The sequence below is a fragment of the Acomys minous genome (genome assembly GCF_964271855.1).
Source record: "Acomys minous genome assembly, chromosome: 8".
Taxonomy (NCBI): domain Eukaryota; kingdom Metazoa; phylum Chordata; class Mammalia; order Rodentia; family Muridae; genus Acomys; species Acomys minous.
This window is the reverse complement of record NC_140489.1, coordinates 40996042-41022787: the sequence shown is the minus strand read 5'-3', so window position 1 is coordinate 41022787 and position 26746 is coordinate 40996042. Positions and strand designations below refer to the sequence as shown.

The 26746-nt window shown below is 46.1% G+C and overlaps 1 protein-coding gene across 1 annotated transcript in view; it reads left to right on the top strand.

Moving 5' to 3' along the window:
• Nucleotides 1–4919: 4919 nt before the first annotated feature.
• The window catches only part of MTHFD1 (methylenetetrahydrofolate dehydrogenase, cyclohydrolase and formyltetrahydrofolate synthetase 1), a 61724-nt gene continuing 39897 nt past the window's right edge, over nt 4920–26746 (top strand). The window contains exons 1-5 of the mRNA XM_084791620.1: nt 4920–5128; nt 15993–16077; nt 25893–25952; nt 26348–26401; nt 26559–26695. Coding sequence (XP_084647746.1) covers nt 5088–5128; nt 15993–16077; nt 25893–25952; nt 26348–26401; nt 26559–26695 — 377 coding nt within the window. The 5' untranslated portion in view covers nt 4920–5087. The remainder of the gene's footprint in view (nt 5129–15992; nt 16078–25892; nt 25953–26347; nt 26402–26558; nt 26696–26746) is intronic.

Below are 26746 nucleotides of genomic sequence, written 5' to 3'. Positions count from 1 at the left end.
GAAGCAGGGTTCTCCTCTTATACCATCCTGAGGGTAGATACAAACACAAACCTGAAGCCAGGCCCTCGGATTCCCAGGCAGGAGACAGAGAAGGTGGTGGGAAACAGGATGTGAAAGCCACTCACGCCCACTTTAATGGAAGCCCACTCCCTCAGATCAGAGCGTACCACCCGAAAGTCTAATCCAGAGACTCACAGAGAGTGGCTCAGCAGCATGCCTGTGGGTATCTGTGCCGGATGTAGAATTGCTTCAGGGTACTCTAGCCTGAGCCCTGGCTGGATTCTGACATTACATTCTTTGTGTGTGTGTGTACATACACGTGTGTCCACCAAACCTGCATGTGGAGGCCAAAGGATAACTTTCAGGAGTCAGTTCTCTCTTTCCACGGTTTTGAGCCAGGGTCTTTTATTGTTTCCACTGTTTCTAGCTTCTACATGGTTCTCCTCTCGCTGCCTCCACCTCACGGGAGGAGTGTGGCTTGACAGATGCACCCCCAGCGCATCCACCTTTTCACTTTGGGTCTGGGTTAGAACTCAGGCTGTTAGGCTTGCATGGCAAGTGTTTTTACCCAGGGAACCATCTCACCTGCCCATCTTCTGGGATTCTAAACATTGAGATGTTCTAGGGACCGGATGTCCAGGAGACATCTAAAAATATTTTAAATGGTTTGAGAATCTTACCAGTAGCAGCCCCACCCCCACCCCCGCCACACGCACTGTGATCCTTTCACCCCCAAAGCTAAATATGGCTATTCTACCTGCCTAGTTGCTCAGGCCAGATCCTTGCTTTCTCTCTTACCTTCCAAGCCCCTTGCTTGACTTGGGTTTCTCCCACATCAGGTGCCCAGTGAAACCTCTCTCACCACACCTGTAAACACAGCACTTAGACGGAGGGTGCAGAACAGCAACTGAGCACTTGTCTAGCGTGTACTTGTGTGTATTTGAACCTTCAGCAGTGTAAACTGACAAACATACAAAACCCATCATTTCCTCATCTCCTCTGATGTCACCTCCTATTCTTTTAGCTGAGGTTTTGTTTTATTTTTAACTTTTGTTCTTTTTGTTTGTTTGTTTGTTTGTTTGTTTGTTTGTTTTCAAGACAGGGTTGTTCTGTGTAACAGCCATGGCTGTCCTGGAACTCACAGGCCTGCGTCTGCCTCCTAAGTGCTGGGATTAATGGCGTGTGCCACCACCGCCCAGCTCTGGTGGTGAGAATGTCCTCCACAGGCCCAGATGATTGAATATTTTGCTCCCCAGTTAATGGAGGACTAGAAAGTACAGCCTTGCTGAAAGAAGCACGTCACTGGGGGAGGGCTTTGAGGTGTTAGAGCCTTTGCCATTCCCAGTGCACTATCTGCTTCCTGTTTGGGCTTGAGATGTGAGCTCACAGCTGCTGCTCTACCTGTCAGTGCCATGCTAGCCTGCTGTTGTGCCTCCTGTTGCAGTGACACTCTTACCCCTCTGGAACCGTAAGCCCAAATAAAACCTTCTTCTTATAAATACCTCTTGTCACAGTAACAGAAAAGTAACTAGCACACTGGCTTAGCTGATTTTCATTTTTTATAGCCTGTCTCTGGACTAGGAGACAGTCCCAAGTCTCTGCATATAGCAGTCAGTATGGAGTTTGCCCGGCAGGTACGGGATCTTGGTTTTCATTTCCCAGCACTGAAAAATAAAATTTAAAAATAGCATGACTATTTTTCATCGCTAAAATTACATATATAATTGATGTTTGTATCCTCCACCAGAATATAAGCTAGGATCAGGAACAGTTCACTGTGATTCTGGGCATTTGGAGCAGAATTATGGGCAGGAAATGGCTATGCAACAGTTATTTGCTTGATGGATGAATTATACAGGTCACACATAGATACTGTAGCTGAAATCCAGTCTGTTGAGATGTCAAAGGCAACAGACTTAGGGGTGAGGCATCAAGGCTTGGAGCCCAACCTAGGCATAGCTTTGGCATGTGAGTTTACAGGGTTGGGCCTCATCCTCACAAACAAGCTAGCTAAACTGGTAAAAATCTCCTTTGAAATGCAATGTGCAATACTAACTGCAATTTACAGGACCATGTTCTTCCACTTAAAATATTTATTGTAGGGGGCTGGAGAGATGGCTCAGAGGTTAAGAGCACTGGCTGGTCTTCCAAAGGCTCTGAGTTCAATTCCCAGCAACCACATGGTGGCTCATAACCATCTCTAATGAGATATGGTGCTCTCTTCCAGCCTGCAGACATATATGCAGGCAGAATACTGTATAAATAAATAAATAAATAAATATTTTTAAAACATTTATTGTATGTGTTTGTAAATGTATTGCTTGTGTGAGCTATGGCTGTCAGAAGATGGAGTTGGATTGTCTGGAACTGAAATTATAGGTGGTTGTAAACCACACTGTTGTGTGGATGCTGGGAACCAAGCCTGGGTGCTTTTCAAAAGCAGCAAATGCTCTTAAAGACAGAGCCATCTCTCCAGGTCTCTCTCTCTCTCTCTCTCTCTCTCTCTCTCTCTCTCTCTCTCTCTCTCTCTCTCTTTTCTTTATTCCCAGCACTTGGGAGGCAGAGGCAGGTAAATCTCTATGAGTTTGAGGGACCAGCTGGGTCTATAGAGCAATCTTCAGGACAGCCAGGGCTACATAGAAAAACTTTGTCTCAAAAAATAAAAATAAAAAAAGAAAAAAGAAAAAAAGAAAAGAAAAGACAGAAAGAAAGAAAAAAGGAGAAGCTTGGGCTGTAGTTCAGTAATAGAACTCATGTTTAACCATAATAGAGGCCTTGAGTTGGATAAAATATATATATATATATATATATATATATATATATATATATATATATATATATTACCAACCAACACTGAAGACGGTGACAATTTCCTAATTACATCATGGTGATGATCGCACAGCTCTGTAAATGTAAACTTTGTAAACTAAAAATCATAGCCTTGTGTTCTTAAAAATGGGCAAATTAACTGGGCATGGTGGTACACGCTTTTAATCCCAGCCCTTGGGAGACAAAGGCAGGCAGATATCTGTGAGTTAGAGGCCAGCCTGGTCTACAAAATGAGTCTGGGACAGCCAGGGCTACACAGAGAAACCCTATCTTGAAAAAAAAAAAAGGCGGAGTGGCAAATTACACAGTATGCACATTATACATCAGTTAAACTGCTATTGAAACACAGAAGATTTTCTAACTATATATGAATGTGAGTTCAGGCAAAAAATTACAAACTAAAATCCGCACACTAGGGCAGAAAAAAAAAAGTCAAGTTCAGTACAAGTTCTATTCTGGCGCTGGAACCTAGCTGTTGGTGGAAGCCCTTGCCTAACATGCAGGCCCTAGGTTAAAGGTCAAGGGCAACCACATGTCATGCCATTAGTTGAAAGGTGGCACTCTAACAATGATTGACAAGTCAACAGCTATGTGGGGAAGTTCCAAGGACTTATCTTTAGAACTGAGTCGGGAAAACTGCAACCAGAGGAGGGTAAGAATACAGGCCAGTTACAGCAGCAGAACAGGCAAAGCCCCGACCCTGTCCTACCGGGCTCCGAAGGAAATGCTCACACTGATTTCCACATCAGGGCAGACAGGGAGAGGTGTCGGCCTTACAGGCCTCCAGCTAATGCCCGAGGTGGTCTCTGCTGAGAGCAGAGGATCACTCACCCTGACTCCTGATGCCCTCCCTCACAGGGCAGGAGCCCTACACCCGGCAGGCTGAACCTGTCTCTGGGCTTCAACCCTGGGAAGGTAGCCAGTAGGACAGAATTTTTTAAGTTATAGAAAGCTAGGTTCTAGTTCAGTGGTAGTGAGCTTGTCTATATGCCAAGACTGTGTGAGTCTCCCTAGTTGGGAGTCAGACCCTGGGCCCTGACAATCCAAGAAACCAGGTTGATCCCTCTCCCCTTTTTATTTTATTTATTTATTTATTTGGTTTTTCGAGACATTGTTTCTCTGTGTAGCCTTGGCTGTCCTGGACTCGCTTTGTAGACCAGACCAGGCTGGCCTCGAACTCACAGTGATCCGCCTGCCCCTGCCTCCCCCGAGTGCTGGGATTAAAGGCGTGCACCACCATGCCCTGCTTGGCAACCATCCTTAATAAGCCTATTAAAAAGTAATGGTAAAATACAGAGAAAAAAAAAGAGATTTATTCAAAGAGGCCACATTGGGAAGAAGGACAAAAAGAAATCTTATCTTCTGGGTCTTAATGTGAGGGTAAGGTTTAAGTAGAGAGTCAGACTTATACAAGAGCTAAATAGTTAAAGTCAAGGTGTGGTCTTCTCCGGCAAGGTGATCTGTGTGAAATCTCTTTTCTGGAAAGAAGTTTCTACTCCGGCTGACACTAAGCAGCTTCTCTCCCGACAAGATTCCAGAAGGAAATTCAATTCCCTGGGATATTTTTGTTTCTCAGCAGCCGGCAGAATATAACTGTCCCGTTAGAGTGTCCTCATTCCTGCTAGGAGGGTTACAGCGAGACAAAGTTACTCCAGATGTCCCACCACGCTCTGAAAACTCGGGACTGACAAAGTGGAAAGCAGCATCACCAGCCTAAGACCCGCAACAGCTCCTACCCAGAAAATCCAGGACGACCCACTAATCGCGCCACGATATACGACTGCACATGACACTATCACAGCAACCCAGAAAAGTCGCCTGCGTCAAGAGAACTTGCTCAGACAGGCCCATTCCTGCTCTGGCTCCGAGCAGACCACGCCCCTATCACCACGCCCCTTAGACAGGACCTCTGATTGGCTAAAGGCGAGGCGGGAAGCTCCCGGCCCATCAGAGCGGGCTCTGCACAGGCTCTTTCCACAGCCAGTCACAGCAGCCAGCCAGTCTTCGGCGACATTCTTCTTGCTGCCTGGGCCCACCGGCTCCCGCAGACTCCCTTAGGCCTCCGCTGTCAGCGGGTCACGACGTCATTCCGGATCGCCTGCGCACCTTCGGTTCTGGAAGCGCGGCGCAAGCGCAGTGTCTGAATTTCCCCGGGAGGTCCCCTGAGCACGTGGGTTGTGCCGTCCAGTGCTCGCGCGGAGGGACTGGAACCTGATTTTTGCTGGTGTTTCATCGTGGGCAGCAGACTGGTAAAGGCCATGGCACCGGCAGGAATCCTGAACGGGAAGGAGGTCTCCGCGTAAGCACCTGCCATTGCTGATAAGGGTGGTGGGCTTAGAGCAGGGCGTGCGGGTCCCCAAGCACCGGGGCTCTGCAGGAGAGGTGCTGTTGCACAGTCAGATGGGCTTGGTGGGCAGAGAGAAAGAGAGAGAACATCGACACGGCCCCTAGTATCTGCAGATCAGTTTCCTGAAGCTAGAGAAACACACCCCTGGCCCAATGTATGATTGCAATCGGCTGCCTGGTGGCTGCGTTCCTGCGTTTTGGCGGCAAGTCCTGACCTGACCTTGCTCTCAAAAGTGTAGCTGCTGGCATCTTTCTGCCCAGGCATGGGCTGCCTAGAGAGTCAGAACTCAGAAACCCAGCATAGCTGCTTGTCTTGCAATTCGAAGGTGATTCGATTGTGTGGCAAAACTTGACTCCCGGCCTGGAGGGTCTCTCAAAATCCAACACATTTCCTCACTACACTACATGCAGTTTTTTAAAACTTTCTCTTCCATCGGGTCGGTGTTCAGCTTCCCACAGGCCAGGGAAACACTGCACAGCTCAGCTGCAACTGTAGCCTTCTCGTGCTCCACGCGTTAGCAGCCACCTATCCGTCCTGATACTAAAGTTATTTTATTTATTTATTTATTTATTTATTTATTTATTTATTGGTTTTTCGAGACAGGGTTTCTCTGTGTAGCCTTGGATGTCCTGGACCCGCTTTGTAGACCAGGCTGGCCTCGAACTCACAGCGATCCACCTGCCTCTGCCTCCTGAGTGCTGGGATTAAAGGCGTGCTCCACCGCGCCCGGCTAGTTATGTTTTTTTTTTTTAGTTTAGCTCCTGTACGCCAGTCCGTTCCACATTCCCTTTGACCTCACCTGTTCTGGCCCTGCAAATTTGAATGCTTAACTAGTGGAAATGTTTGCCAAATGTACTCCAAGAAAGTAAAGCCCTTTTTGCTTTTTAAGGAGACAGAGTTGGGAATTGAGCCCCTAAGAGTGCTCAACCACTGGCCTACATCCCCTGCTTTAATTGGGGAGTGAGTACTGCAGAATGGTGAGGGGGAGGGGAGAGAGAGAGGCGTATGTTTGTGCCCTCGCTGAAGGTTGTTCTTATGTTAGGTATCACTGGGTTATTCATTGACTGCTGTGGCTAATAGTGATTGTCCAGTAAACCATTTGCCTTGTCAGAAGCTTTGAGGGGATGGTGGTGAGACCTACCCCAGGGCAAAGTGATCCTTTATTGAGGACTGGCAGGGTAAACAGAGAGGAGAAATGTAAACTAAATGGTGAATCTTGCACGAAGGCAAGAAAGAACCCCAGATTTTTGGACTAGAAATCATAATACATACATCTGAGTGCTTTTTTTCTTTTATTTATCATTTATGATCATTTATTTATCTTTGTTTTTTTTTTGCTTTTGTTTTGTTTTGTTTTTGTTTTGTTTTGAGACAGGGTTTCTCTGTATAGCCTTGGCTGTCCTAGACTCGCTTTGTAGACCAGGCTGGCCTCGAACTCACAGCTATCCGCCTGCCTCTGCTTCCCGAGTGCTGGGATTAAAGGCATGCGCCACCACGCCCAGCTTTATCTTTGGTTTTTTGAAACAGTTTCTCTGACTGTCCTGGACTCCCTTTGTAGACCAGGTTGGCCTTGAACTAACAGAAATACACCTACCTCTGCCTCCCACACAAATGCTAGAATAAAATATGCACCACCAAACCCAGCTGCTTTTTTTTTTTTTTTTTAAGACTGGGTGTTATGTAGCCCAGGCTTGCCTCAAGTTCAAATGTAGCTGAGCCTGGCCTTGAACCATTGATTCAGTGCTTCCACCTTCCAAATGCAGAGATTATGGGTCTGTGCTACTACATTGGACTTTTTTCTTTTCTTTTTTTCAAGACAGGGTCTCTGTATGTTATCTTGGCTGTCCTGGACTCACTTTGTAGACCAGGCTGGCCTTGAACTCACAGCGATCCGCCTGCCTCTGTCTCTCAAGTGCTGGGATTAAAGGCATGTGCCACTATGCCTGGCTGGATTTTTTTCTTTCTTAAATTCATCTTTAATGTAGGGACTGGAGAGGTGGCTCGGGGGTTAAGAGCACTTCTTCCCAAGGACTCAGTTCAGTTCTAAGCACCCTGACTGGACCACTCACAAGTGCTTGTAATTACACTTCAGTTCCAAGGGAACCCGATGTCTTCTGGGTACTCATGTACAGGCATGGCATACACTTATACACACACATGCACATTAATAATAATAACAACAACAATTTAGTAGGTATATTGGAGGTTGGCCACATGTAGGATGCATATAGGCAGTAAATATATATGGTTACTATAATGCAGTAAATGCATGGGTAGTTACCTCTTTTGCAAGACTTGCTAAAATACACAGTACTCAACACAATCCTGGATACAGTATCCTTTGATTACCCACAGTCCTCTGGTTGTTACTCTAACATGTCTCCTACTTTGTACTCTTTGAGATCCCTCTGGGTTTTACCTCCAGCCTACTCGGATTTAGCTTCACTGTAAGTGAGATTATGCATCACTTTCCTGGCTGTGTCAGGGTTGCATCCTCTGGTTCTATCCATGTGGTGACAAGGTCTCCTCTTTCAAGGATGAGTAATAGTCCACAGTGTGTCTACATTCTTTGTATCCACTTGTCTCTTGAGGCTGAGGCTATTAGTTCAGCGGTAGAGGACTTACCCTGCATGTACGATGCCCTGGCTTCAAAAGAATCTGTAGTGTCCTAAAGACTCACAGGCAACCTGGATGGGTTCTCCCCATATTTTCACTGTTGTGAATAATGTTTGAGTGTGCAGACTTCTTCGTAAGGTTGTAATTTAATTTTCTTTAGTTACACACCCACAAAAGGGATTGTTAGTGCTGGCAGTTCAATTTTGTTGTTAATTTTTAAAACCTGAATTTATTTTAAAAAATTTTAATAGATACATATGCTGAACATATTCATAGGGTACCATGTAATTTAAAAATTCTTTTTTAATTTTATGTGCATTGGTGTTTTGCTTGCACGTATGTCTGTGTGAGTGTGTCAGATTCCCTAGAGCTGAAGTGAGCTGATGTGGGGGTGCTAGGAATTGAACCTAGGTCCTCTGGAAGAGCAGACCACCCGACTTGCTGGTCCTGAAAAGATGGCTGTGGTACTTTTTGTTCTTGTTCTTTTGTTTCACTTTATTTTTGTTTTTCGTTTGTTTGTTTTTTTGGTTTTTCTAGACAGGATTTCTCTGTGTAGCCTTGGCTTCCTGGATTCACTTCGTAGACCAGGCTGGCCTTGAACTCACAGCGATTCACCTGCCTCTGCCTCCCGAGTGCTGGGATTAAAGTCATGCACCACCACGCCCGGGCTTCAGTTTATTTTTGAAACAGTGTCTAACTATGTAGCCTTGGAACTTGCTATGTAGACCAAGATGGTCTCAAACTCACAGGCTTATCTGTCTGCACCCCAAGTGTCCTGGATTAATAATTTGAACTATCAAGCCTGGCTGTTCCAGGTATTTGTGGGTGTGGAACATTTTTTTCTGGTAGAACACTGTAATGTGCACATTTCTGTCAGGGGCTGGGTGGGACATGCAAGATCAGGCTCTAATAAGCTAACTTTTTACATTGTTCCAAAGAATAGTGACCAGTTCTTATCAGTACAATTAATTCATCTGAAGTGGCTCAGTGCTTAAGAGCACTTACTGCTCTTACAGAAGACCCAGATTCAAGACCTAAGTTTCTTTGTGCTTAGAAACAACTCTTTTCTTCTTTTTGAGGCAGGATCTTATATAGCCAGGCTTGCCTTGAACTCAACTATGTAAATAGAAAGCTCTGGACTCCTGACCTGCTGCCTCCCACCTCTGGAATGCTGGGATTGCAGGCTTGTGCCATTACCTAGTTTTAAGGTTTTTATTTGTTTGGTGAGTGCTGGGATTCAAACCCAAGACCTTGTTAGGCAAGTGTTTTGCTTTTGAATGATATCAGCCAACCATAAAGAGTTTTCTTTTTAATTTAATTTATCATTGGGTGTGTGAGCACTGATAGACTAGTGCCATGGAACACATATGGAGGCCAGAGTGTCTGATGTTCCCCCACCTCCCCTTTCCCCTCCACTGCAGGCTCCAGGGATCAAAGCCGTTACACTCTTAAGGTGGCCTTTGTCACTTTGATCTTCCCGCAGAGCGTGACTCTAGGAGCTGTTATGCCTGTTGACAGTTCTCAGAGAACAAGAGTTCTGGTAGCAGAGAGGGTCTGCCTTGCTTATGTCATTCCATCTGGGCCTGGAGGCTTGGGCCATAGCTGTGGGGATCTTGAACCAGAGGTGTTCGTTCAGCTTGAGACGGTAGAGCTGTATGTACATAGGTTGTCCACACTTTTCCTTTTGCTAGGCCAAAGACATCCTCACCTCTGCCTGGTATTAGAGACTAAAGCTAGGGCTAATACTTACCCTGAGCTATGATCTCCTTAGTCCTTTATTTATTTGCTTGTTTGATTGATTGATTTTTTTTTTTTTAAGACTGTGTTTCTCTGTGTAGCTCTGGCTGTTCTAGAACTAGCTCTGTAGCTCAGGCAAGCCTCAAATTTGCTGTCCTGGGCCCCATCCTCTTACCTAGAATTACAGCATTCTGCCACTAGACTCAACCTTTTGTGTTTTTGTTTTTGTTTTGGGAGGAGAAGGGGAAAGCTTACTATATAACCTATACTATCCTGGAGCTTTTGTGTGTGGGTGAGGTGTGGGCTTTGAACTTTTTCAGGCCTACTTTATTTGAGGTTATTTATTGATTATACCTCCCTTCCAACCTACCTATCCTAGATAGGAGAGAAAAGAGGTTAATAGGAACAGCAGACGTAGGCCTTTTTACACTCAGTTCCTTGGAGAATTTCTCTGTCAGTGTTATGGGGAAGGAGGATCCAGACCAAGAACCAAGAGTAGCCTGTGCATTGGACCTTTGACCTCATCAGTTAGTAAATAACCACTTTGGGTCAGCAGGGATGGCTCCATGGCAAAGTCAGTGGCCCCTCTTAAGTAAGTGGCAGAACTGACTTTGGAGGTGAACTTTGCCCAAGGAATAAGGGTGAACGCTATAAGAGGGTGCATGGCGCAGGAGAAGGTCTGCCGGTGTCACAACCATCTTGCTTTGGTTCTTAGGCGAGAGCATAGTTCTTCCAGGGGGTTGTTCTGTTTCATGTGTGATCTGTTTGGCTTTCCCTTTGTTTGCTTGTGATTAAGCCTGCACTTTTAATTCTTATTTCTAAAAAGACTTCTATAACTGGGCGTGGTGGCGCACTCTTGTAAGCCCAGCACTTGGCAGGTAGATGTAGGAGGACCAGGAGTTCAAATGTCATTTTCAGCTACATAGTGAGTTCGAGGCTAGCCTGGGCTACATGAAAGACTCTTTTTTTTTTTTAATGTTTTTCCATAAAGCCATTTTTGAGGTATTTGTTAATTTGTAGTATCTTGTTGTTGTTGTTGGAGGAGGAAGAGGAGGAGGAGGTTGGTTTATTTTAAGACAGAGTTTCTCTGTGTAGCTCTGGCTGTCCTGGAACTCACTCTGTAGACAAGGCTGGCCTTGAACTCACATCTTTCTGAGTGCTGTGGTTAAAGGCATGCACCACCGCCGCCACAACCACCTAGCATTAGGATTCATTTTATTTTTAATTGTGTGTGTGTCTCACTGTATATGTATGTGTACATGTGTGTCTATACCCATGGAAGCCAGAAGAGAATGTCAGAGCCTCTGAAGCCAGAGTTACAGGAGTCTGTGGGGGCTGGGAACAACGCAGATGCTTAACGCCCCAGCCCTTGACCTAAGGTTTTCCTTTAGTCTTCTCTAAAGCAGGAATGTGGGTCTTTGGGATTTTTTTTTTTTCTTGTACCAGCTCCTGCCCTCTCTTCTTCAAGCAGATATTATTTGGACGTCCATGTCTGCCACTGCTGATAGTGACCGGGTTTACAGGGGACTTGTAGCTATTCTTTGTCGTCGTAACCAGCTCTGACAGGCAGGTCTGCAGTTAGGTATTGATAGAGAGACTAACTCTGGTGTGAGGCTTATGCTGGTAGACCCACTGGCCCGACTTTTCCTTGTTGGCCGATAGTTGGCCACAGCTTCCTGGTCCTTTGTATGCAGGGCCATCCCATCTTGTCTCCCAACTCTGTCTTGTAACAAAACAGTGGCTTAGAAGCCAAGTGTTCTGTTTGACTTGCAGAAGTATTTTTTTAAGATTAGATCACATTGCAACACACTCCTGCCTGTAATTATACTTAAAAATCTGGGTGCCTGACTCTTTAAAAGATGATGGAGGGTTGAACAACGTTCTGTTCTGTATTCTTGCAGGACTGGCATGGGAAACTGGGACTGTGTGTGCCAGGCAGGAGGAGCCCAGCCGCTGAGCTGCACTCCCAGCCCTATGCTCTGAATGCCTAATGTTGGGCTTGTTGGAGTAGGCGCTGGTCCGCTCCTTCCCGCAGTAGGTGGCAGGCAGGGGGGCGGACTTGTGCAGGAATCTTACCCTACTTTGAATACACTGGGATTCTGATGGTGTTTTTCTCTTTGTTACCCTTCTCGAATGAATTTATAACCCATCTGTCTGTCTGTCTGTCTATCTGTCTGTCTATTTTGAGGTAGGGTCTCACTCTGCTTCACTCTCCACCGTGGGGATTCCAGGGATTGAAGTCTGGTCGTCCGCCTTGGCAGCAAGCTCTTTTATCTGCTGGGCTATCTCACTAGTCTGGAATTAATTATCAGGCTCTCATTCTGTAGCCCAGGCTAACCAGTATACAGCTGACCTGTAAGTATAACAGTCCTCCCCACTCAGCTTTCTGAGTGTTAGGATTACAGGCAGGAGCCGCCACTGCTGCTCTATAATTTGCTATTGAATTTTTTTTTTAACTTATTAAGATGTTTTTCTTGGGGCAGTTGGTTAAGAACCCCGTTGTTCTTCCAGAGGACCTGGGTCAGGTTCCTAGCACATGGTAGCTTACAACCCAACCATCTGTAACTCCAGTTCCAGGGGTATGACCCTCTTCTGTCCTCTGCAGGTGCCAGGCACACACATGGCACACTTACCTGTAATCAGGCAAACACCCATTCACATAAACATATCTTTTAAAAAATTAAGCCAGGCATGGTGGCGCACGCCTTTAATCCCAGCACTTGGGAGGTAGAGGCAGGCGAAATGCTGTGAGTTCGAGGCCATCTTGGTCTACAAAGTAAGTCCAGGACAGCCAAGGCTACACAGAGAAACCCTTTCTTGGGAAAAACCAACAACAACAACAACAAAAATTTATTCTGTTTAGTTTTGTGTGTGCAGTGGGTTCAAGGTCTGCTGTTACTTTTGTGGAGGGCGGAAGGGAGGAGCTTGGTGTCATGCCACAGCCTGTGTTTGGAGGTCAGAGGTCAACTGGTAGGGAGTTATTTCCCTTCTATGTGTGGGTCCCCGGGATTGATTAAACTCAGGTTGTCGGGCTGGTCAGCAGGTGCCACTGAGCCATCTCTTCAGCCTTATAGACTACTGTTTGCTTTGGTTTTTGAGATGGAGTCTTCTCTATTTTGTAGCTCCATCTATCTTAGAACTCTCTATGTAAGACCAGGCTGGCCTTGAACTCACAGAGATCCACTTGCCCGTGCCTTTTGAGTCCTGGGATTAAAGGCGTGCACCACCACATCTGCACAGTCTACTTTTAAAAGAATACGATTTTGAACCAAACCTATTTCCTGCACCTCCGACTTCCACCCACTAGATGCCAGTAGCACCTTAAAGCCGCACTCGTGTCCATGTTTTCACTTCCTGCCTCAGGTCAACTTGGCTATGACTATTTTTCTGGTGTCCATTGGTCAGAAGCAAAGACACTTGGTGCACTACCCTGTGGCTTTGGGTGTCCGTGCACACTTCAGTCCTGACTGCTTGACGTGGAGACTGACAGTGTCCTCCCTTAGATTGTAGGTGGCCGGTGAAGAGTGCCATGACCCTGGCGTGAGTGGTTCTATTCCGGGGACCCTGTGTGTTTCCAGCTGTTTCTTTTGGCCTCACTTGGCTCTGAAATCCTTACATGGGAGATCTTGCCCAGGGCAGTGGAGAGGCATGGAGGCTCCCGCAGCTGATGACGCCAAGACTGTAATGACTAGGAAGTCGGTCTGCTACTGCACTTAGGCTTGCTGGGAATTTAGCCTATAAAAACTGAAGAACTTACTACCGTTCACTTTACTATAGCTTTGAGGCCGGCTTCATGAAGACACGCGAGGTTGAGCCTGTGGTTCCTCTCTGGGCTCCTCCTTTGTAGCTCCTCAGCGTCCAGTGCTCCAGCTGGAGCCAGCTCTTTAGCTTTCCAACCCAGAAAGCACAAGCTTTTTCTTCCTCGGAGTAATAGAAGTAGAAAGAAAAAGAAAGGGGCCCAGTGTGGTGGCTCAGTAGGGAAAAGGTATCAAGCCTGATGGCTTGACTTCAGGATGACTGGAGTTCAAGACCTATACCATGAGAGGAGAAAATTGACTCTTTCAAGTTGTCCTCTGACTGCATACATACTATGGCATACACACAGTGATATATATATCACACACACACACACACACACACACACACACAGAGAGAGAGAGAGAGAGAGAGAGAGAGAGAGAGAGAGAGAGAGAGGTGGGGGGGGTTGGGGGAGAGGGAGGGAGAGAGGGAAAGCACTCAGATTTCTGTGCTTTACTAGTTAGCCGGTCTAAGTGAATTCCAGGCCACTAAGAGATTTTCAGAATACACCCAAGGTTGGCCTCCAACCTCCCCACACATGCATGCTTCTACAGATACATATAAATATCTGCATACACAAAAACACGCACATTCACAGAAGAGAGCTGTCTGCTAGGAAAAGGTGAGGAGAGCCAATGGAAATGGTTTCCAACTAAAACCTTTTTTCCCCTAAAAAGGAAAATGCAAGCTTGGGTTCTTTTAAATGGTAGCACAGAACTCTGGAACATTCTGTTCTATGGTCTTATCCTACTGAGCAAAACCTGTGTTTTCCAGTTCACCACTGCTGGCGCTAAGTTCCCATTGCTTTGCCACCTGCTGAGTATTTTTATTTTTATTTCTCCCTAGACTTCCGACTTTGAGTCTCAAATGCCCACTTACTTTTAGAGGATTCGGTAAGGAGATTAACTGTGTCGATATGCAGTCTGCCCTGGGCCTTAGAATACTCCCAGTTGGTAGTTTTTCCATCACTATTTGACAGCCCCAAAGCTCAGCGTCTGTACTTCTGTACATTTGTACCTCTGACAGCTTCTGTGGTGCTTCCTGCAGATGGATCTAGAATGCTCTCATTTTTTAAAAATTAACTTGTCATCGGCACTGTAATCCATCACTGGCCTGGACCTGGCAGGGCAGTGGTTCCTTTCTAGTACCTTAGATTGCAGCATCCCTGGTCCATTTCCAATTTTCCAACCAGAACAAATGTTTGACAGTGTACGAGTGACGTGTGGCCTGTGTTCAAAACCTTATGATGGCCTCCTGTTACATCAGAAGGAAATAGTCTTTCTGTCCTGGCCACTGCTCCCAATTTCCAGGTGGCCATCCAGGTGGCCCATTCCCAGGTGTTGGCACTTGCTCTTTTTTTTTTTTTTTTGCCACTTGGCTCCAGGAAAGTCACTGGCCTATTGCAAGCCCATGTTTCAGTTGTGAGTGGCGTACAGAACACCTCTCGTGCCTTCCTACTTGACAAGGGAGTGGTCTCAGAAGTCCCCCCCTGTCCTACCATTGTTTCTTTTCTTTTTTTCCCTGCTTTCTTTGAGCCATTTTTTTTTTTAATGTTTTACTGGTAGTTGTACAGCGCAGGTTTTGCCTAGGCTGGGATAAGGTAGAAACATTGGCCTACCGCACGCCCCTCTGCTAGCCTATCCCCTTTTTTGTTGTTTTGGAGACGCATTCTCAGGCTAGATTCAAACTCATGTAGCTAAGGACATTCTCAGACTCCTGACCCTCTAGTTTTGACCTCCCGCTGCTGGGATTAAAGGCATGCACGTACCCTTGCCTGTACCCTCTGCCCTTGGGCAGAGGTTAGAGAAAGAAGAGCTTGCCGTCAGCTCTGTCCTCACGCCGTCACCCATTGAAGTTGACAGGGAGCAGCAAAGGCTGGGACTGCTGGGAAGCAGGAACTCAGCAGCTGCAAGATAGCTTGTTCCTATTTCCCAGCAGAGCTGTGTGTCCATGATCCAGGTCAAATCTGGATAAAAATCAACAATAAACTATGATCTATCCATTTTTTTTTTTGAACTTTATTTTTGTGTTGGTGAATGCTTTGAAAAAAACAAGGACACTAACTAGAAATAACATTTGGAAAATTTGAGTAAAACTGAATTTTTTTTAAGTTGAGACAAAGTCTTTGCTATGTACTGGTTTGCCTGGTACTTGTATGTAGCACAAGCTGGCCTTGGATGCTCAGTAATTTGCTTCAGTCTCATTGAATACTGGGATTACTGCTACATCCCAATTTTATTTTTCATTTTAAGGCAGAGCCTCTTAAATTGCCCAGACTGACCTTGAACTCATGAGTAACCCGGGCAGACCTTGAACTGATCCCGAGTAGCTGAGCCACCATGCCCAGCCCTTCATATCACAACAGCCCTGCGGCTGCGTCTTCTGCAACAGCAGTTCTCTCTTAACTGTTGAGCTGCGTCTTCAGCCCCCAACTAAGGTATTTTAAATCAGCTCTCCCTATACTAACCTCTTAGTTCAATTGCTGTCAGTAGAAGCTAGAGAACAGTCCCAGTTAAACTGAGGTCTGGGAAATTGAGATATGGCACACCCAATAGTGTCCATCAGTGAAGGGAGTTTTACTTTCCATGAAATGTATCCAGTGATCTGCCTCGCTTAGGCTCGCCCAGGAAGTAAGTGGTAACTCCCACCTTTTCTTTCTGTCTAGGCAAATCAGGGAGCGACTGAAGAACCAGGTTACTCAGATGAAGGAGCAAGTTCCCGGCTTCACACCTGGCCTGGCGATCCTGCAGGTAGTGTGACATCCTGTTCCCTCTCATGTCATCCCTACCCAGCCTGTCCACGGCACTTAGAACCTGCAGCACTTCAGACCTCTGCCTCAAACACTATGGTGGTTTCTCATTGTGGGCTCTCTTCCGGAACCCAACTTCCGGATGCTGATTTATCCTGCTCTGTGCCAGTGTGGGTGCCCTTTCTCTCAGCATTGTGGTCTTTAGTGTGTGTGTGTGTGTGTGTGTGTGTGTGTGTGTGTGTGTGTGTGTGTGTGGTTTTGAGGCAGAGTCTCAAGTATTCCAGGCTGGCATCAGAGTTGACCATATAGGCTATGTAGCCAAGGCTGACCCTGAACTCCGATCTTCCTGCCTCAACCTACCAACTGCTGGGATTGTAGAAATGTGCCACCTTTCATGGTTCTGTGTGGGCTTCCTGAAGGCTAGGCAAGCCCTCTACCCACTGAGCTACATCATTGGCCCTGCCCCCTTAAGTCTTCTTAGGACTCTTATGTACTCTTAAAATTTAAAGATCTCGCCGAACTTAGCTATTAATAGTTACTGTATTGGAAATAAAATTTGGGTTTATTTATTTACTTATTTTTAAGTACATTAACTTTTATGTTAACATTTTTTGTTTGTTTGTTTGTTTAGGCTGGGTCTCACTGTGTAGTCCGGGCTGGTCTGAAATTCCCTCTGTTGAGTGGGCTTCATTTGTTGGGTGTGTGGGGCCCTGTGTGTGATAGAGAGAGCTTATCTGCCCACCTAGTGAGTCCTGGCATTAAATGTGTGTACCACATGTCCTGCCCTAAAAGATTTTTTTTATTTGTAACTACCTGTATAAGTGTGTGTCCCTGTGTAAGGTGCACATGTGAATACAGGTGCGGCTGGAGTCCAGAAGGGGGAGGTATCAGATTCCCTGGGGCTGGAGTTAGTGATGGTTGTGAGTTCCCCAGTGTAGGTGCTGAGAACAATACTCTGTCCCGCTGACCCAGCCCTGCCCCCTTCAAGTGTTAAATATAATTTGTTTCACAATGCCGATAGGAAACTCTTGGTATGTTAACATAAACATTATGGGGAAAGAACTTTGAGACAGGCCCTGCTTTGTACCCCAGGCCGACAGTGAACTTGAGATTATAGGTGTGCACCACCACACCCAGGCTAGAACTTTTTGGTAGTAAAATTTGGTGAGAAGACACGTGTTACCTGTTGAGATTTATTTTTTTAAAAATCGTACTCGTTCACTTATGTGGTGTGGGGTGTGTGCCGTGGCACTCTTATGGAGGTCAAAGGGTAACTTTCAGGAGTTGTCTTACTGTTGCTGTGATGAAACACCAAGAACAAAAGCAACTTGGAAAGGGAAGGGCTTGTGTGGCTTATATATCTTGATTTAGGGCTGGAATACAAACCAGCATAAAAATAGAGGCAGGAGCTGATAGTGGAGGCCGTGGAGGGGCACTGCTTACTGGCCTGCTCCTCATGGCTTGCTCAGCCTGCTTTCCTATAGAACCCAGGACAACCTGCCCAAACTCAGGTCTTCAGGCTCGGTAGCAAGTGCTTTTTCCTACTGAGCCATCTTGAAAACTATGCACTGTTGTGCATAACAGGAGAGCTGGGTCCCATTCTGTCTCCACATGGGTCTCGTGCTGTGCGCTGTTCTGATCGAAGTGTAAGAAGAAAACCTGGCTGGACCTGTAGCTCAGTGTAGAGCACTCACCTAGCATGTAGGAAGCTGTAAATTTAACTTTTAACACATGCACACACACACACACACTGGGATCTGGCCTTACACCAATTGTCTTAAGTTAGGCTTTTTATTGCTGTGATAGAACGCCATGACCTGGGAAGGAAAGGGTTTATTTCAGATCGCACATCACATATTATTTCAGTTCCATATCACAGTCCCTCAGCAAAGCAAGTCAGGGCAAGAACTGATACAGAGGCCATGGAGGACTGCTGCTTACTGGCTTGCTGCCCAGGGCTTACTCAGGGTTCTCCTTTATACACCCGGGACCACCTGCCCTTAGGGCTGCACCATCCACCGAGACCTGCGCCTTCCCACGCCAATCGCTAATTAAGCAAATGCACCACAGGCTTGCTCATAAAGCAATCTGGGGGAGCCATTTTCTCAGTTGAGGTTCCCTCTTCCCAGATGACTCTAGCTTGCGTCAGGAATCCAAGACACAGGAGTCAACAGTTTTGTTTTTGTTTTTTAGTGGGTTTTTTGTTTGTTTGTTTGGTTGGTTGGTTGGTTTTGAGATGGGATTTCACACTTTAACCTTGCCCAGAATTGGTGACCACACTACACTGGCCTTGGACTTGTGGCCATCCTCTTGCCTCATCCCCCTAAATACTGGGACTGCAATGTGTAACACTACGCCTAGCTCAGTTGTTCATTTTTAGAAAGTATTTGCAAAATATTCAAGCCTGAGTAATTATTGTTTGTCAGTTCTTTCAAGAAAAGTTGGTTTTCTGTGGAAAAAAAAATGCATCTGGTTTATCTGGCAAGGCAAAACAGCACAAATGCTTTGCCTATTAATAGCCAGTGAGCTTCCTTCGCAGACAGCAGGAGTGCTGTGGGAACTTCCTGATTCTGTACATAAAATCCTGAAAAGATTCCCAGGTTGAAGTTTAATATCATCGATAATTGGTATTACCTGTCAAGAGCATTTCCTCAGTGAAACTGCCATCTATTTTTCCTGAGGGACCATGGCAGAGTAGGATACATGGAAGAGTAGTGGGGTTGGTGTACTATCAATACAAAAGTCACCATTTAAAAAAGGGGGGGGGGGCAAATGGCATGCTACTAGATAAAGGTTGCCAGAATTTAAAATGAAATTGCTTGTGACAAACCTTGACAAAGTGGTTCACAAAGGGAAAGCTGTCACATTGACTGTATCATCAAAGTATCTACCATGATACCACAACCTTGTACAGAAAACATTTCTGCAAGGCTATCTACCCGGCAGGTAACTGCCTGTCCAACTACAGCCAAACCTCATCCTCATGCAAACACTCCTACGTATCCCTTGAACTCACCTATGCCTTCATCGTCGTCATCATCATCATCATCATCTAGACCCCTGTCTATCCCAAGCCTCAGCCTCAAGGGCTACAACTACAGGTATGCAGCATCCGTCTTGGCTGCTACCCTTGCTGTGGGCCCTTCTAGCCAAGGGCAGTGGCATCTGAACAACTTAAGGGACTCTCGCTTTGCACTTAACAGCCGCGTCGTCTTTTGCCTCCCTGAATGTGTGTATCGTTTACTATGGCAGGTGTATTTCCACCGCAGCATTCATTTCTCTTTGGAGGATTCCTCTCTATTCATTAGCTAGACTGATGAATTTTATGAAGACAGCCACACTCTTCTTAAAGGAACCCTTATTTTAAAGAAAGACAATCGTCTTTATTCACTTTAATGATATCCCTTTAGTCAGGGTCTCACTCTGTGGACCAGATCAACTCAAACTTAGACTAATCATCCTGCCTCTGCCTCCCAAGTGCTGGCATCTCTCTCCCTCTCTCTCTCTCTCTCTCTCTCTCTCTCTCTCTCTCTCTCTCTCTCTCTCACACACACACACACACACACACACACACACACACACACATATGTCATCATGTTTGTACATTAATGTACTTCAGTGTAATTTCTTTTGCTTGCTTTCATTCACTCATTCATTTATATTTTCAGACAGGGTCTTACTATGTATGTCTGGCTAGCCTGGCTAGCCCTCATGCCTCAGCCCCAAGTGCTGGGATTAGAGGCATATACTGAGCTTTTCCATCCTTTTCTATCCTTCATGTGGGGGGTGGGGGGGATATTGCCAAACTCTGGTCTCTGTCTGGTTTTCTCCCTGATCTCACGATTCCTCCACTAGGAGGCAGCGATCTGCTTGGGCAGATGTACAGATGGGCATCTGAAGGGTTGGTTGATTTGGGTGGCAGAAATAGCTTTCCATTTGAATTCTCCTTCAGAATCACCAGCTTCCTTGTCCCACATTCCCTCGTGCCTGTCTGCACATCTGCCATTTAGTCTCTAGCTAAGCTTCTCTTCCTTATGTATCAAAAATTTCAGAATGAGTGGTAGTTGCACACCGCCTCCCCCCCCCCCCCCCAGCCCAGCCCATGCTGCTGTGTGTCTAAACAGCCTGAGCAGAGCAGAAAGGTCCATATAGAAGGCTGTGGCTCTGCCTGCTTCTGCTCCAAGCTGGGGTGGCTTTTTTTTTTTTAAACCTTTCCTCACATAACTACGAACCAAAGATTTGTGTGGTGGGTGTATACCCGGTACATTTGGGGGCTGGCTCCTCCTTCTTGGCTGGTCTTAATTGTTTGTTGTGGGAAGAAAGACATTCATAGGCAAGAACTGTGACTCCCTGCTGAAGGTGTAGCTCAGTGGTAGAGCACTTTCCCAGCATGCACCAGGCCCTGGGTTTATCCTCAGTTAAGGAGAAAAAAAAAAATGAGAAAAAGAAAAATGAAATTTGTTTCTGTAAATCATTGGGCTGAGCTATTTCACTGCATTCTGAAATTCAGTGAGAGGTCAAAATGGAGTCAGTCATGCTAATGTTCAATGCCACTGAGCTATTTATCTGACCTGAGGGAAAAAGCAGCCAAATTGCCCAGACAGGACAGTTTCGGTTGTAGCCTGCCGTTGCCCAATCTGTTCTTTTCTGTAGTTCTTACGCCCTGGCCCTGCCTGCCACTCTCGAGAGAAAGTAACTTTGAAATGTACTGCTTTCTATAGCCTTTTTCTGTCGGCAAAACCAAGCTCCTCTGTTTTGTGAAGCGTGCATGATTGTAGAATTGTAAAGAAAACCAGCTAAGCTCTTTCCATTGTTGTGGTTTCTTCCTCCTCCTCCTCCTTTGGTGTATGTTTTTGTTTTGGAAGGTTCTTATGAAGCTCAGACCGACCCTTTGTTCATTATGTAGCCAAGGATGGCCCTAACTGCAGATCCTTCTGTTTCTACTACCCTAGTGATGGGATAGCCGCTGCCTGCCACGATACCCAGCTTAAATTCTCTTAACCAAACTTTTTCTTAGTGTTAATTTTTTTAAAATTGACTTCAAATTACTGATTTTTGCAAGTGTCTACTGTAGTCTAAGCAATTTCTGCTGTTTGTGTCTCTTAACAATAAAACAATGGTGTGGGTACCCCAGGCTTGCTCTTTGGCTGTGAGGCTACATAAAATATTGCCGTCCCAGCTTTTCCTTGGGACCTCTTATCTTTTCTGCCCTGAGATTTTGATGTCTTCTTCACACCCATGCCAGAGGTCTAAGGTGACCTCTTTTCAAAACCTGTGTAGTACACGCCTGTAATGCCAGCCCTGGGGAATTGGAGGCCTGAGGACGAGGAGTTCAAGGCCAGACTGTTCCTGAGTCAGACACTGTCTCCAAAATGAGACAAAATCTCATTCCCAAGGAGCTGTTGTCCTGTGGAATCTGCTTCTTGGATCTTGGAATCTGTTCCGTGTTCTTCCCACTCTGGGTCACCCCTGTGATGGCTCACTGGTTTTCTGTTTCTAGTTTAAACATCTCCATCTTTTTTTTTTTAAGTGTATGAATGAGCCTACATATATGTCTGTGCACTACATGCATACCTGCCATCATGTAGGCCAGAGAGACCGTTCATTAAGTCCCCCAGAACTAGAGTTTACAGCTGATTGTGAGCTGACATATGGGTACTGGGAATCAAACCTAGGTTCTTCTGAAAGAGCAGCCAGTGCTCTTAACCTCTGAATCATCTCTCCAGCAGAAAGCACTCATTAAAATACAAATCTTGGGCTGGAGAGATGGCTCAGCCGTTAAAGGCTAGGCTCACAACCAAAAATAAAATACAAATCTCATCCTAACCCACCCAGACACACTCCCTATTTACTGATGAAATGGCAGTACTACTTGCATAGCTAAGTGTTTATTGTGGTTCAGAGGTTCTGTTTATATTCGTGATTGTACCAATTGTAACCCCTATAAGACAAAAACTGTCCCAACAGTAATTGATGCCCAAACATCTTGTAGTCTTGCCCAAAGCCAGTCAGAAAGGATGAGTATGGCATCCCAGCCAAGCACTGTTTCCAAAACCTGCTTGTTTTTCTCATTTGTCACCATAAAAATCAACTCTGCTTAAGGAAATAACAAAGCAGTTATTCTGAGCCAATTACAAGCGGCCATGATAGGTCAGAAAATATGGATTTAGATAATCTGAATGATCAGCCAGCATGTTTACAAAGCACATAGATGGCGCGATCAGGTTGGTGAGCTAGCCCAGAGCAAGGGGATCTACTTGGATATTGTCTGTGCCATTTTTTTACTTTTAGGATTAATGGAGGCTAAACTCAAGCTTATTTCTAGAGTTGTATCTAAAGGTTGTGAGGAAGTCAGATACAAGATGGATAACAGATGGAGCTATAACAATAGCCAGAGGTCATCTTGGCTTTTACCGGCAGCAGTCTCCTCACATCCAGAATGTTCTGCTTAGCAGGTCAGCAGGCTGCAGGATCTCAAGCTCATTAGCATTCTCTTAAAGAACATCCATGCAGCCAGGGGTGGTGCGCAGCTGTGAATTCAGCCCAGACTCGAAAAACAAACTGCAGATAATCATGATCTGGTCCAAGTTTGCTTTTTTGTTTCCTTCCTTCCTTCCTTCCTTCCTTTCTTCCTTCCTTCCTTCCTCTTCATCTTCATCTCAGACTTCCCTCACTTTCTGGTGTAAAAACCCTTATGAAGCCTGGGTCCCCTCAGTGAAGGCTCTGGTGTGAATTTACACAAGATGATGAGTGAATTCCTCCTGGAGAGACATGGTGAACACAGTCTTTTTGCAGAAGTTGGGGGCCAGTTAGCTGTAGCTCTTAGAGATGGCTTTCAAGGTGGTCCTGGCAAAGTTTTCCAGGGTCGGAGTGCAGCTTCTGGCTGATGTGTAGCATCATCAACACTGGCTGTGGAAGCAACTTCTTGGGGACAGGAACAGAGATCATGCCATGGCCTCTGTGGGCAGGGATGAGGCACAGAGCCACGGTGGCTGTCACCTTGCATGGCACCAGGAGGGGCTTGCCAATCCTGTCCCTACAGTAACCTGTCTGCAGAGGGAGGATGGAATGTTTGGCCAAGATGATGGCCCCTTGGATGGCACAGGTTACCTCCTTCAAACACTAACACCAAGGCCAACATGACTGTTGTAGCCCGTATTTAGGGATGCTCCCAAGAAAATATCAGTGATCACAACAGGTCCCTTGATAGGCAGAGAGAACAGCTAGATCTCATTCGGGGACTTGATCTCCGTGTCCTTAACCAGGTGGACCAGCTTAGTGAAGGGGATCCACTCATTGTCTCCAGTTTTACCTCCATGACCCCTGGGGCCTCAAATTGGCCTCTAAGATGGATGGCTGAGATCCCAAGCCTGGGCACCCAGCCCCCACCCACCCACCCAGTCCTCTGGTTGCATCAGTGTCATCTGCCATTTGGTATATTCTAAAGGAAGAAGCTGGTAGGTTTTTTGGGTTTTGTTGTTGGTAGTGGTGGTTGGGTTTTGTTGTTTGTTTCTTTGCTTTTGCTTTGAGACAAGGTTTCACGTCACAGAAGCTGACATTGAACCTACTGTGCAGCCAAGACCGTCCTTGAACTCTGCAGCCACCTCAAAAATGCTGGGACTACAACTGTGTGTTCCATGGTTTAATATTGCATGTTTTTAATCCCAGTGCTTGAGAGGCAGAGACAGGCAGATGTCTGTGAGTTCAAAGCCAGCCTGGTTTACATAGCAAGTCCTAGGCCAGCCAGGACTACACAGCGAGACCCTGTCTGAAAGAGAGAAGAAAAAACAAACTTTAACATACACTCTGTCTGGCCTATTATAAAAAGTGTTTGCAAAGGAGCTGAACCAGGGTTTATAATCCTACCATGTGGGAGGCAGAGGCAGGAGGATCAGGGCTAGCCTTGGCTACATAAAAGATGCTAGGGGCTGGAGAGATGTCTCAGCAGTTAGTAGCACTTGCCTGCTCTTCCAGAGTTCCTAAGTTCAGTTCCCAGCAACTATCTATAATGGATCTGATTCCCTTCTAATATGTATAAAGGCAGAACCCTCATATACATAAAATACATGAATAAATAAATTTAAAAGGGGGTGGGGCTCCTGGAGAGATGGCCCAACTGTTAAGGGCACTGCTTTCAGCGGTCCTGAGTTTGATTGCCAGCACCCAAATGGTGGCTCAGAACCATCTACATGGGATTTGATGTCTTCTTCTGGCATGCAGGTATACATGCAGATAGAGCGCACATGCGTGCGCGTGTGTGTGCTCACACACAAACACACATACACACACTTTTTGTTTTTTTTTTTAAGATTCTAGGCCAGTTTGGGCTACATGAGACCCAAATTAGTCTCAAACTTCTATCAGTCTCCCTCCTACCTCAGCCTTCCAAGTGCTAGGATTACAGGTGTGTGCTACCACATCTGGCTTATTTTTGTCTCTTTTTGGGTTTTCTGATGGTATGAGGCACAGCCCCTTTGCAGGAAGAGATTAGCACTTGGGATGAAATGCTTAAGTAACATTCTTGATAAATCATACTGGGATTAAGATGCATTCTGGAGAACTGGTCTACCACCCACGCACTTGACTGCCAGTCAAGAATTTAATGTTCTTTAAACATTCTTGCATCTAGTCTATCATTGATTATATAACCAGCTCCTCTCTGAGAGGCTTAGAACCAGGGGTGTATTGCAGGCTTAGCATTTACCTAGTGTCCAGCATGCAGGTTCCTCAATAGGACTCTCCTACTTCCTTGGAAGTTCAAATTAGTCAGCAAAGCTGAGAGCCAAACAACCCAGAGCTGAGATTCAGGCCATATTCCTGAGAGCCCAGGGCACCATCAGACTGTCCACACAGAAAGTTCTGGAGATGCTGTTACGAAGGCCAGCCTCCTTCAGCCTGGCCTGTGTGCTGAGGTCTTCACTTAATCAGCACTTTGCCCTCTACAGTGTGTAAAGAAGCAAAACTTACTGCAAAGAGATGTTGACCAGAGCATGGGAGAATATTTGTGACATAAATTTTTACAGATAACTGACTGCAATGAAGAACTGCAAGCGTGGTCACTTATATGTTATAGTTGGGTCAGGGGTCAAAGGGTATAATGGCTCCCACACTGACTGCTATGAGGTGGGCCCTGGGTCCCTCCCCCCCATGTCTGTTCTGAATAAGCTAGCCCGGCTTCCTGTCTTACTGATTTCACTACAGTATGGCTGAAGGTGAGCATTTCCCACTGCCTCTGTGGGTAGGAGAGTGGGTGGACCGTGCCTTGGGTACTTCTGCCTCTCTGTGTCTTTCTGGACTACGGATAATTTCTCAATTTCAGTCGCTGTCCTATTTGAAGTAATCTCACATTTAGGGTGGCCTGGAGCTCCCTTGCCTTGTTTACAGTGCACCTCCGGAGCAGTAACAGCCACATATCTTTTTGTTTGTGTTTGTTTTTAAGGATGGGTTATCCTTGTTGCCTAGGCTGGCCATTGTCTGGTGGGTTTAAGCAACTGTCTTTCAGCCTTCTGAGTAGCTTGAAATTACAGGGTCATATCATTGCTTCTTTCTTTTGGCATTGTCAATGGCTTGTGGGAACCAAGTTAGAGGGTACAGAGTCTGCACCCTCAGCCCTGCTCCCACCCCCCAGCTTCCTTTGTCTTCCATAAAAGTTCTTTTCATTAATAGTAACATGACTCAAATATTCATTTTATCCAAACTAAAGTTGCAGAAGTTTCTCCGTACACTTTGCCTTTTCCTGTCTGATTAATTGCAGAAGTTTCTCCGTACACTCTGCCTTTCCCTAACTGTCTGACTTGCATCTGTTTATTATTCTAGGTTGGCAACAGGGATGATTCCAATCTTTATATAAATGTGAAGCTGAAGGCTGCTGAAGAGGTAAAGCCCCAAGTACCAAGGCTGGCATCCTTCCTCACGACCCCGCCAAGGGACTGTTGGTAACCCCTTGCCCCGTGTGCCCCTCCCCACCAAGCTAACTGCCGCCAGCAGGCTGTAATTTAACCACTGGGCAGGTCAGAGTCAGGTGTCCTAGCACAGCCGGATTTCCCCTGTGTGCTTGATGGTTTTCTCCCCAGAGAGCCAGGTGAGTGGACGTGGAATGGTGTTGAGTGCGATAGTAACAAGTGAATGACAGGGTGGGCGGATTCTTCTCCGCGCGCGGAGGCCAGATGGCGCCGGACAGTCCTTTGTTTTAGTCATAGTCCTGGCAGGGAATAGGGCCCAGGTCTCAGTCTCTCTTAGCATTTGGCTGTTTCTTGTGTCTGTTTCTGCAGATTGGGATCAAAGCCACTCACATTAAATTACCGAGAACGTCGACGGAGTCTGAGGTGAGAGCATGAGTGAGCCTGGTGAGGTGCCTCCCTGCCTGCTTGCTTTGGCTGAACCTTAGGGGCCAGGAGATCTCCAGGTTCTTTCCTCACAGCCCTCACGTTCCCCCCTTCAGCATCTGTGAAACATACACATTAAATGTGGCGCCACTTCTAGGTGTTAAAGCATGTCATCTCCTTGAATGAGGACTCCACCGTGCATGGGTTCATAGTGCAGCTACCTTTAGATTCAGAGAATCCCATTAACACGGAAGCAGTCATCAACGCCATCGCACCTGAGAAGGACGTGGATGGGTGAGTGCTGCCCACCGGGTTTGTGTAGACGGTGCTTCTGTTCTGGAAACA